Source organism: Eptatretus burgeri, chromosome 1 (assembly GCF_056783735.1).
Source record: "Eptatretus burgeri isolate ZD-2024b chromosome 1, Ebu_testis_v1, whole genome shotgun sequence".
Lineage (NCBI taxonomy): Eukaryota > Metazoa > Chordata > Myxini > Myxiniformes > Myxinidae > Eptatretus > Eptatretus burgeri.
This window is the reverse complement of record NC_140961.1, coordinates 25,731,657-25,744,156: the sequence shown is the minus strand read 5'-3', so window position 1 is coordinate 25,744,156 and position 12,500 is coordinate 25,731,657. Positions and strand designations below refer to the sequence as shown.

At 40.3% G+C, this 12,500-nt stretch overlaps 1 protein-coding gene across 5 annotated transcripts in view; it reads left to right on the top strand.

Moving 5' to 3' along the window:
- LOC147034059 (fibroblast growth factor receptor 2-like) overlaps positions 1-12,500 on the top strand; it is a 297,765-nt gene that overhangs the window by 245,554 nt on the left and 39,711 nt on the right. For all 5 annotated transcript variants that reach the window (XM_085875924.1, XM_085875917.1, XM_085875931.1 and 2 more), the window contains 4 exons: positions 1,854-2,023; positions 2,813-2,936; positions 3,453-3,643; positions 6,638-6,782. In XM_085875924.1, the coding sequence (XP_085732050.1) occupies positions 1,854-2,023; positions 2,813-2,936; positions 3,453-3,643; positions 6,638-6,782 (630 nt within the window). The remainder of the gene's footprint in view (positions 1-1,853; positions 2,024-2,812; positions 2,937-3,452; positions 3,644-6,637; positions 6,783-12,500) is intronic.

Below are 12,500 nucleotides of genomic sequence, written 5' to 3'. Positions count from 1 at the left end.
TCAAGTATCCTCTGGACTATTGTCCACCCATCCAGGATTATTTTTCGCCAATAAACGTTTCTCCACTCGTGATACTCCCCATTGCTATGAGAAGGGCATGAGCCTCTGATTGTTCATTATTACTTATCACCCCATGTGCACGAAGCGAAAAGTGTGGTGAAGCAATTGGTTCACTCTCTCTGTCTGTCTGTCTACAAACTTCACTTTATGATCGAGGAGGCAACTGCATTTAAATTTAAATTTATAGTTTGAACACAAATTGGAACATGAATCGGAAAACGAATCTGTAGTTTATCAGTACTTTGGCTCTGAATTTGTCCTGGTTGGGTACGCGCAGAGGAGTGAGATAAAAAAAATTAGTCCGTCTGCCTATCTGGCAGGCAAACAAAATTGGAAATCATTTTAAACTGGAAACTTACTGTTTTTAAGGACTTTACAAAAGACACATCTATAACAGGCATGAATAACTAATGTAACGTGTTAAATAAGGTGGTGTAAAAGATGCTGCATCAACGGCAGTAAACTTCTGAAATTTGTTTTCTATAATCTCTAAAATATTTATTTTATTTCAATTAATTTTATACTTGAACACTGAAGAATACAAATTGCCTTGTTGGCACTTTCATAAACCTTCCGTTTAGCAGTACTTGTACTAAATATTACGGCATTTTATGCTAACTCGACCAATCAAATTTGACACTCGCACACCCCTCCCTTGTCCTTTTTTTCTCAAGACTGCATGGGTTAAAGTGTTCCATGAATTCTCGAGTGGGTAAAAGCAATTAAGTTTCCCAAGTTGAAGTGCTAAAATTTCCGATACCAATTTAACGCTGTGCTTCATAACCAGATTGTAAATATTAGATTAAATTACAGATCGGTAGCATTTCCGCAACTTTCACTGTACAGTATTCTAAAGCATCAATCCTAATAAATGTCAGTATAATTTATGAACAAATAAATGCAACTCAATGCCCTTGGTTTGCCAGGAATGGGGCTCATTGCTGTCCAAAGTACTTCTACCTTTTCTGACATGCATGCTGACCAATTGCTTAGGCTTCTTCAGTTCATGTGCTTTCTTTCACAAACCGTTTGTTCAATTGAAGAATCCTGTTTCTGCAATGGTGCTCATATATTGTTCACGACAAATAATTCTCCAAAGAATATTGTTCACACTTTAATCTTTCATAGATGTGAACATGTCATCATTACCTTAGCGTCCCTGAAAAATTGTTTCGGTATGGTGCAGGGTTTGACTAACCCATTAGTGAAGGCCAGTTGTTAAGTGCACGCATCCAATTGTTAAGAAACGGATCTGAACATGAAATGAATCACGTGATGTAAGGAATCGTTCGTCTCCGAGTCAGGATCATTTGATGTTCTGTGTCAAGCTTGCTTTGTGAAATACTGAATGAGATGAACCCAGGAATGAATGAGTGCTCTGCCATTGAAAGAAAGACACTCATGGTTCATGACTCAGCTAAACAGGAAAATGAGTCCTACACTTGGAAGGAGAATGATTCACGAGTTCAAAATACTGTGATGAGTCAGTGTAACTGAAAGGAAGTTCTTAAAATCACAACCAGAAGGAAATGTTTATGCCTATTTGTTTGCAAAAGTGATGAAAGTTCATGGAAGAGCTTTTAAGTGTGAAAGATGAAAGACCAAAGAATTAAAACTGTTACTTATACAATCTCATTGAGATTATAGCTTATGACATTAATGACCATCAATTGTGTATATTTGATCTTTAAAATTGTGAAAACATTAATGTTTTGAATTGATACTTTGGAAATGTATCTAACAGCCTTTACTGGATAACTGTTTGCTGAAGATCATGTTTTCCCTCCCCAAAGGTCCTCCATACTGGACGCATCCAGAGCGCATGGAGAAGCGTCTCCATGCTGTGCCTGCAGCGAACACAGTGCGCTTTCGTTGCCCAGCAGGTGGCAACCCAACCCCCACCATCCACTGGCTCAAGAATGGGCGCACCTTTCGTGGAGAACATCGCATGGGAGGAATCAAGGTATATATCATCTTTGTTTTAATACAAATTCACACAAGAGAGGATTGATGATAAAAAAAGAAAATTCAATTGAATTCTATACATGCCATCAAAATATCAGTTTTTCGAAAGGATTCTCGGTTAATATTTTTCTTCAAGCTAAACCTCAGGGAAAGCAACCATACTGGGGGTTGAACGGGGGGCATAGCTGGGGAAGGAGGCTGTACATCCGGAGAGAGGCCAGACACGGGAGAAGCCTGCCAAGGAGAGGCCATGATAAGGCAAAGAGCGGAAGAGATACTGGGTCTGGCTGCCAGATGTGGCTTTTGCTGAGTAAACTTTGAATATGGACCTAGAATAAATAAAGATAAGGTCTTTAAAGTCAAAGGATCGCATTTAAAAGGTTGACGTCATTGCAGTGGCAGAATCTCTCGATCGAACCGAACCGAGGACTATCAAGTGGCAGTTATACGATGAAGCAATTTTCACCATAGGTATATCATGGATCATCTATCATATATCTTGTTTGGACCGAAGGAATGAGATGCTGGAGAACGAATACTTTCTATCAGAAACAAATGCAGTCAGGTAATAAAGTATTCTCTTGATGAAATCATAAACGTACTTGTCACACGTCAAAAGCTTTAAATGGCAAAGCAATGAAAACTATGAATTACAGTCACAGCCTGATGAATGAAGATAGATTTAATATACACAGACTTGTCTCTGAAAAATAAGTGATTGATTTTAAATTGGAACTACACCGCATTCCTCCTTCCTACAACTTACCTGACCATCACCTCATTACAGCTTCGCCCTCAACACTGGAGTCTCATTATGGAAAGTGTTGTGCCTTCAGACCGAGGAAACTACACTTGCCTGGTAGTTAATACGTATGGTTCTATCAACCACACGTACCAACTTGATGTTGTCGGTAAGTTTACTGTCTTCTACTCTTCGTCCTCCCCTCCTCTCCCTCCATCACCTCTTCATCCCCTTCCTCCTCAACCCCCCCCCCCACCTCTCTCTTTCCACCTCCTCCAATTCATGCTCCTCTCTCTGCACCTACTTACCCATCCTCTCCTCCTCCACTCCTCCTCCTGCACCCCCATCCTCTTCTGCCTCTTCCTCCTCACTCTTATCTTCAAACTTCATGAAGAGATGAAATTAAGATGGCAAGCTCAGTTCTCTGTTGAAAAGTATTAAAAGACATAATCTTTGAAATCATTTGAATGCATTACAACAGGAAGTTCATCAAAATGAAGCAAAATGTGAGAATGAAAAGAACATGTTTAATGTTTTGTGAATTCTATGAATTAGAGATTTGAAATTATCATCTGAGAACAAATGTCTTTTTCTGCTTCTGACCTTCATTGTGACTCACACGACCTATCTATCTGTCAATCTGCAATAATGTGTGTGATTTCACTCACTCTTCCCCTGCCACCAGAACGTTCTCCTCACCGTCCCATCCTGCATGCGGGGTTGCCTGCCAATCAAACAGTTGTTGTTGGCTCTGATGTAGAGTTCCACTGTAAAGTGTACAGTGATGCACAGCCACACATCCAGTGGCTTAAGCACATTGAGGTGAACGGAAGCAAGTATGGACCTGATGGCTCACCCTACGTCCAAGTACTCAAGGTAAGGACTGCAATATTCTGTGACTTGCACAATAATGAAATTATGGGCAACTTCAAGAATTTGCGCACATTACATATGGGACGTTCACAAAGTTTAACCCTCTGAAAAGCAATTAAGATAGTCATTGATTTCAGTGATTTTTATTCTGTCAGGCATCTGTAAGGAGAATACCCACAATCATTTATATGTCATTAGTCCTTGGGATGATTATGTAATTAAAGAAAACATGGTGCATCACATATCGGACCACAAGAAACACGCTTTTTCAAAGAAATATGTTCAAGTTCAAAGTTCTCTGAAAGTATTTTATCATTCACAAGAATTTTCAGTGTGGAGAAAGTTGAAACACTTTCATAACTCATCACAAATTATCTTATAAAAAATACACAGCAGTGAAGAGAGATTAATTAGTGTTAATGAAGGACGTGTTATGTATGGGAGAAAATTCTCCATCTGCTTTACATGCGATATACACATTGTTAGTATAAATTGCCTTTCATAACACAATCAACAGGCTTGAGCATATTTTGACACAAAGATCCAACATTTAACTGTTAAAAACAGTAATTTATTGGGTTTTTTTAATGCTCACATAGATTTTTGTTTTGATTTATCTCAGGACCTCAGTGCTTTTGTACATTCAATAGAAGTAATTATATGTGGATGTAAACATTTATCAACTCGACTGAAAATATCAAATCTGGCAACGTAGTTATAATATGGACTACTTCCACTGACACAAAGGAATAGAAGAAGGTATTATATTAATTTTGTGTAAAAGGGAAATACATATTCCAATATGTTTCAATACAAAAAAAAACCAGAAACTTAGAGGTGCCTGAAATAATTGGTTCACGAAAAAATATTTTCACGAAAAAATAACTGACCACTATATTCGTTATTGGTGTGTGTGTCCGTCTGTCTGTCTGTCTGTCTGTCTGTCTGTCCCGAGCATAGCTCCGTGGGTTTTGATCTGATCCTGATAAAATTTTGGTGGGAGGTTTATATCATGATCTAGTTGTGTTTTCCTTAGAATGGGCGTGGTGCGCCCATTATGGGTGGAGCCACGCCCAAAAAACATGTGTTTTTAGGGGGTAGCCGATTTCAATTTGCATCTTCTCCGAGGGGGTTTGTCGAATCTGACGGGTTTCGGTATTTGGTTAGCCCAATGGCACCTGCATAGCCCCACGGAGCTCGATTTTTCATTTTCGTCCCAAGGTCAAGGTCACAACGTCACGAACTTAGAAAATTGCGAATTTTGACATAAAAATCATACGACCGCCCAAACTTTGAGAGCTGGGATGACAATATTTTTTATGCATAATCTTGAGGTCATTCCCTACCTAAAGTCTTGAAACCATTTTGCTCTATCTTGAACACCTTGCCCGTGGCGCCCTCTTCAAGTTTGTTTTTACGCTGATTTCATCAAAGTATGGATAATCCGAAGAGTGTGAAATGCCATATAGCTTATATGACGTTGTATTGTTCCTGGAATGTTCCAGAGGAAGTTTTGCACCAAAGGTCATAATCCTTGACCTTTGACCTTTAAAGTTCACAAAGATCAAATTTTCAAAGTTGTGGGAATCGAACCGGGTTTTCGACATTCTTCGACGAACTAACTCCAATAAACTATAGCACGTATCCTGTTTCCTTATTTTAATGTCCACAACATTGTTTTGTGACCTTTAAAGGTTATGCAAAGGTCAAATTTTGAAAGTTGTTGAACGAAACCGGGTTTTTGACATTTTGCAGATAATAACCCGTCACTCGTACCACATCATGTTGATCATTTTTATAACTTGGTCAAACATTATCACATTGTCTCATCCTTGACTTCTGAAACAATCTACATCGTCAAATACCGCTCGTGAACCATTGCCGTCTCCAGACTTGTGATAAACAAAAACTCATATCTTCTTCAAAAGGAGGTTATACCCCTCCTTACAAATGGAATGATCCCATATTGTTTAGTCTGCCTTAAACTGGGCCATGTGTGCAGGACAGGTCTCAAGGGAATACATGAATGCCCAAAATGTCTACTGGTCATAGAAGTGGTGACATTCTGGCGATTTTGAAGTCGTCTTTCCCACAGACTTTGCAAGCAATGTCCCATACGTAACGATATTGTCCCATATGTAACATTTTAAAATCACTTGTGAACTAAGTATCTACTTATATTTAAGTGAGAAATACAGGATATATGACCAACACATGATAGATTAGAACTTCTGAAAAGGGCATTAAAAAAATTTCGGAGCTTTTAGTATAATCCTAAAAAATCCATGTAAAATTGTTACTTGTGTGATGTCACTTTTTAAGAACAGGCCTAATTTGCATAATTAATGAAGTAAACAATTTTTTCTTGTGTATTATAAGGTCATGGTAGAGTATTCATGTCCATGCAAAAAAAATTGTTGTAAAGCTTGGTTTAATTTACTACATCACCATTTCAAATTGTCCCATATGTAACACTAATTTGCATATCTGTAGATTAGTTTGGTGATTTCATGCCTTCAACCTATGGCTTTGCCATTTTCTTTCAAAGGTTAATAAAATTTCACATTCAGACATGAAAATGTCATTGAAATTAGAGCTATGGCAAGAATATGAAATTCTGACATCTGAGGGGACCTTCCTTGGACTTGCCCTTTTACATCTTCCGTTCTTCACATCATCTGCATATGAAAAATACATGACTCTCATTAAATCAATCTTTGAGAGGAATTTTGATAAAATAATAGCCAATTAAATTAATAAATTATAACTAACTTCAAAAAAATTTTTTTGCAATTATCAAAATTTGATTCTACAGCTCATGTCAATGAGTCTCCAGTATTTATTTATTAATTTAACATACATATACACATTTACCATATCTAAATTTATTCATAACCATTGTTATGAAGATAAGTAATGCAAAATGTACATAATGGTATATATTTTTCGAAACATTGTTTTCCGCATTTTTCCATTTAATTTCTTTCTGTCATGCAGACCGTAGGTGTGAACACAACAGACAAAGAAATCGAAGTCCTCTATCTGCGGAATGTTACACCTGGGGATGTGGGTGAATACACTTGCCTTGCAGGAAACTCCATCGGTTATTCCTACCATACTGCGTGGCTCACCGTGCTGCCAGGTACAATCACAAGCTCATCTTCTTTTCCTGTCAGTACTGTCATTGACCTGTAAATTTAATTGATGGGATCACTCAGAGATAGTGCACTCACCTTTCAGCTGCCTCGTCTGGGATTGTTTCAGAACTTGTTTATACACTAGCACCCTGCTCTTCCACTGGCATGGCGTGTTGCATCAATCTGTCTATGATGGAGCAGATGCATATGTGGCTATACCTGAATAACCGAATATATATATATATATATATATATATATATATATATATATATATATATATATATATATATATATATATATATATATATATATATATATATATATATATATATGTATGTATATATATATATATAATAAAATGCCTTTCAAAAAAATATATATATATAGCCTGGTGTTGGCGTAGTGGTTAGGGTAGCGGCTTGGGATCCAAAAGGTCCTGAGTTCAAGCCCCATTGACCGCTTGAATTAATACACACCAGCAGGTTGACTCAGCCTGTCATCCTTCCGAGGTCGGCGAAGTGAGTACCAGTGTACTGGGTTCGGTGTACCCAGTGTATGCCCCGGTTAGAATAGGTGTACCATATCCGTGTCGTAAGAGGCGACCAGGGTTGCGTCAGGAAGGGCATCCGGCGTAAAACCTATGCCAAATCATTATGCGGATCATAACGGATGATCCGCTGTGGCGACCCCGAACGGGAGCAGCCGAAAGAAGAATATATATATATATATATATATATATATATATATATATATATATATATATATATACATATACATATATATATATATATATATATATATATATATATATATATATATATATATATATATATATATATATATATATATATATATATATATATATATATATATAGATATATATATATATACATATATATATATATATATATATATATATATATATATATATATATATCTTCAGTCGTGTCGTGACCCTCCGGGAACTATCGCCCGGAGCCAGTCACTAATAGGCCTTTCGACCTCACCACAATCATGCCAATCTGCCACCCGCGTAGGATAGCGTTGTTCGCCAAACTCGACCTACCTAAGTACCCACGCGGATAGTAAACCGGGCGATCGTACCTCGCCACAGGTCGACTCCGGACACGAGCCGCTTGGGCGGCCCGTTCCGTGCTATCGGGATAACCAAGCGATGTTATCGTCGACCTGGACGGTTCAGATTAATTACCGGGATGTTGCACCCACTACGAACCCCTTACGTGAAACGAGATGGAGGGTCAATAAAAAAGCAAAAGAGACGAAGCAGAGTGGGAACAGTTCAACAAGCAAGCATTTTATTCACACGCACACGCACACGCACACGCATACACACACACACGCACGTATATACAGAATACAGTCAAAATGCACATATAACAGTTAAAACAATTATGCACAAAAAGCAAATGTAACAAAAGAAACTATGCAGAGCTACAACCAAATACGCATACACATGGCAACACTTAAAACAATACTACTTGAGCCAGACTGGCGCCACCCACAGACATTTGCACAAAAAACCCCAAAGAAAAGAAAGAAAGAAGTCGCGACCTCCCTTTTATGGCTGGTGAGTCCCTCTCCCGCGATCATCAGCATGGTCGCGCCTGGCCCCGACCTCTCTCGCGACCGGCGAACCCTCTCTGGCACTCCCCGTCCGGACGCACAGGTCCACCTCGCAACGGGCGCTGCCGCGTCTCCCGTCCGTGCCTTCGTGACAGGGCCGCTCGCCAAGGCGCAGGACCTCTTCCCGAAGACCAACCAGACCACCAACCAAGACGAAAAGGACGCGCTCCAAGAGGACGAGGAAGAGGAAGAGACCAGCTCCAGGACGAAGAGGAAGAAGAAGCCCTTGCGCGCCCACCCGTGTCCGTCTTTTGTAGCGTGGGGCTCCGCCCTTCGCCCCGCCCCGTTCTCGGCTCCACCTTCCTTCGAGAGGGTTCCCGAAAAGGGCGTTCCCTCACGCTTTCCCTCCACCCCGCTCCGTCCGGGGGCCGGGGGAGTCAGTTTTTGGCTCGGGGGCCAGAGAATTATTCCCCCAAAAAGTGGCCCCTCCTTTACATGACCTCTGACCTTCTACCTGCATCGCCCCTCCTCCACTCCAAAGCGCGGGGAAGTCGAACGGAAGGAACAGGCGGGAAAACCTGCGCATCCTCGCAGTTCCCTCCTTGGCGCCTTTGTTTGCCGTTCGGAAGCGGACGTAGTGGCGAAGATGTAGTAGCGTAGATGGTGGAGGTGGCGTGGTTGCAGTGTGGTTGGCGCTGTGATGGGGATGGCGTGTTTGTTGAAATGTTGTGTGTTTGAAATAAAAGATAGAAAAAGAAAAACGACTGACTCAAAGCGTCGCAGCCCGGATGGATCACATAAATTCCCTCTATACAACGGGTTTGGGCTGTAGCTACACATGTACCGATGAAGATATCTCACCTGAGGGTCCTTTATGGTGTAATGCGAATTTCCACAGCCGTAGCAATATATATATATATATATATATATATATATATATATATATATATATATATATATATATATATATATATATATATATATATATATATATATATACATACATATACATACATACAATAAACTATGATTCCATATGAAAATGAATGACTCAAGGATGTAGCTTCTGGATGATCTTTATGATGACAAGCCTTCTTCTTCGTCTTCCTCAAGAAGAGCAAATGTTCTGGCATTATGTACTGTGTGTATATATGTATATATATATATATATATATATATATATATATATATATATATATATATATATATATATATATATATATATATATATATATATATATATATATATATATATATATATATATATATATATATATATATATATATATATATATATATATACATACATACATACATACATACATACATACATACATACATATATATATATATATATATATATATATATATATATATATATATATATATATATATATATATATATATATATATATATATATATATATATATATATATATATATATATATACATACAATGGTGATGCCTGGTGTTGGCGCAGTGGTAAGGGCAGTGGCTTGGGACCCAAGAGGTCCTGAGTTCAAGCCCCGTTGGGACACTGAATTAATATATGTATGTATGTATATGTATATATATATATATATATGTATATATATATATATATATATATATATATATATAATGTGTATATATGTATATATATAAATATATATATATATATATACATATAAATATATATAAACCAAGTCGAAAAAAACACCAGGGGGTTGACTCAGCCTGCCATCCTTCCGAGGTCGGCGAAATGAGCACCAGTTGTACTGGGCCCGGTGTATGCCCCGGTTAGAATAGGTGTACCATATCCCTGTGTGTCGTAAGAGGCGACCAGGGTTGCGTCAGGAAGGGCATCCGGCGTAAAAACCTATGCCAAATCATTATGCGGACAACAAAACGAATTTCCATACCGGATCGGTCGAGGCCCGGGTTACCAACGACCGCCACCGGTACCGGTGGTCAGCAGGGTACCAGTGGAAATTGTGCTACTGCTGGGCGAAGGAGGAGAAGGAGACGGGGAAGGCGAGTCCGGAGGCAGTGGGAGAGGGGGAAGGGTAGAAGTGTGGAGGTGAGAGTTGGAACTCTGAATGTTGGGACGATGACTGGCAAAGGGCGAGAGTTGGCTGATATGATGGAGAGAAGAAAGGTGGACATACTGTGTGTACAAGAGACCAAGTGGATGGGGAGTAAGGCGAGGAGCATTGGAGGTGGTTTCAAACTGTTCTACCATGGTGTGGATGGGAGGAGAAATGGTGTCGGGATAATCCTGAAGGAAGATCATGTCAAGAGGGTATTGGAGGTGAGGAGGGTGTCTGACCGAGTGATGAGTGTGAAGTTGGAAATTGAAGGGGTGATGATGAATGTCATCAGTGCATATGCCCCACATATGGGGTGTGAGATGGAATATAAAGAAGATTTCTGGAGTGAGTTAGATGAAGTGGTGGAGAGTGTATCAAAGGATGAAAGAGTGGTGATTGGAGCAGATTTCAATGGACATGTTGGGGAAGGGAATAAAGAGGATGAGGAGGTGATGGGGAGGTACGGTCTCAACAAGAGAAATGTGGAAGGGCAAATGGTGGTAGAGTTTGCAAAAAGAATGGAAATGGCAGTGGTAAACACGTATTTCAAGAAGAAGGAGGAACACAGGGTGACATACAAGAGTGGAGGAAAGTTCACACAGGTGGATTACATCTTAAGTAGGAGATGCAACCTGAAAGAGATTAGTGACTGTAAGGTTGTGGCAGGGGAGAGTGTAGCTCGACAGCATCGATTGGTGGTCTGTAGGATGACTTTAGAGGTGAGGTTGAGGAAGAGAGTGAGGGCTGAACCAAGGACCAGATGGTGGAAGCTGAAGGAGGAAGACTGTTGCGTGAAATTTAGGGAGGAGGTGAGACAAGCGTTGGATGGTGGTAAAGATGGGTGGGATGATTGGGCAACGACAGCAGAAGTTGTGAGGGAGATTGCTCGGAAGGTACTTGGTGTGACATCTGGACAGAGGAAGGAAGATAAGGAGACTTGGTGGTGGAATGAGGAAGTACAGGAAAGTATAAGGAAGAAGGGGTTGGCGAAAAAGAAGTGGGATAGTCAGAGAGATGAAGAAAGTCGGCAGGAGTATAAGGAGTGGCGTCGAAAAGCAAAAAGAGAGGTGGCTAAGGCCAAGGAAAAGGCATATGACGAGCTGTATGAGAAGTTGGATACAAAAGAAGGGGAAAAGGATTTATACCGATTGGCAAGACAGAGGGACCGAGCTGGGAAGGATGTGCTGCAGGTTAGGGTGATAAAGGACGCAAATGGGAATGTGCTGACGAGCGAGGAGAGTGTGTTGAGAAGGTGGATGGAGTACTTTGAGGAGCTGATGAATGAAGAAAATGAGAGAGAGAGAAGGTTGGAAGAGGTGGAGATAGTGAATCTGGAAGTGGGGTGGATCAGTAAGGATGAAGTGAGGACTGCTATGAAGAAGATGAAAAGTGGAAAGGCGGTTGGCCCAGATGGTATACCAGTGGAGGCATGGAAGTGCTTAGGAGAGATGGCAGTGGGGTTGTTAACCACATTGTTTAATAAAGTCTTGGAAAGTGAGAGGATGCCGGAGGAGTGGAGATTAAGTGTACTGGTCCCGATTTTCAAGAATAAGGGTGATGTGCAGAGCTGTGGAAATTACAGAGGGATAAAGTTGTTAAGCCACACCATGAAGTTGTGGGAAAGAGTAGTGGAAGCTCGGTTGAGAGGAGAGGTGATGATCTGTGAGCAGCAATATGGGTTTATGCCAGGAAGGAGCACCACTGATGCGATGTTTGCTTTGAGAATGTTGATGGAGAAGTATAGGGAAGGCCAGAAAGAGTTACATTGTGTGTTTGTGGATTTAGAGAAAGCTTATGATAGGGTGCCAAGAGAGGAGTTGTGGTATTGTATGAGGAAGTCGGGAGTGTTGGAGAAGTATGTGAGGATCGTGCAAGATATGTATGAGGACAGTGTGACAGCGGTGAGGTGTGCGGTAGGAATGACGGACCGGTTTAAGGTTAAAGTGGGATTGCACCAAGGATCGACTCTGAGCCCTTTCCTGTTTGCAATGGTGATGGACAGGTTGACGGACGAGATCAGACTGGAGTCTCCATGGACCATGATGTTCGCGGATGACATCATGATCTG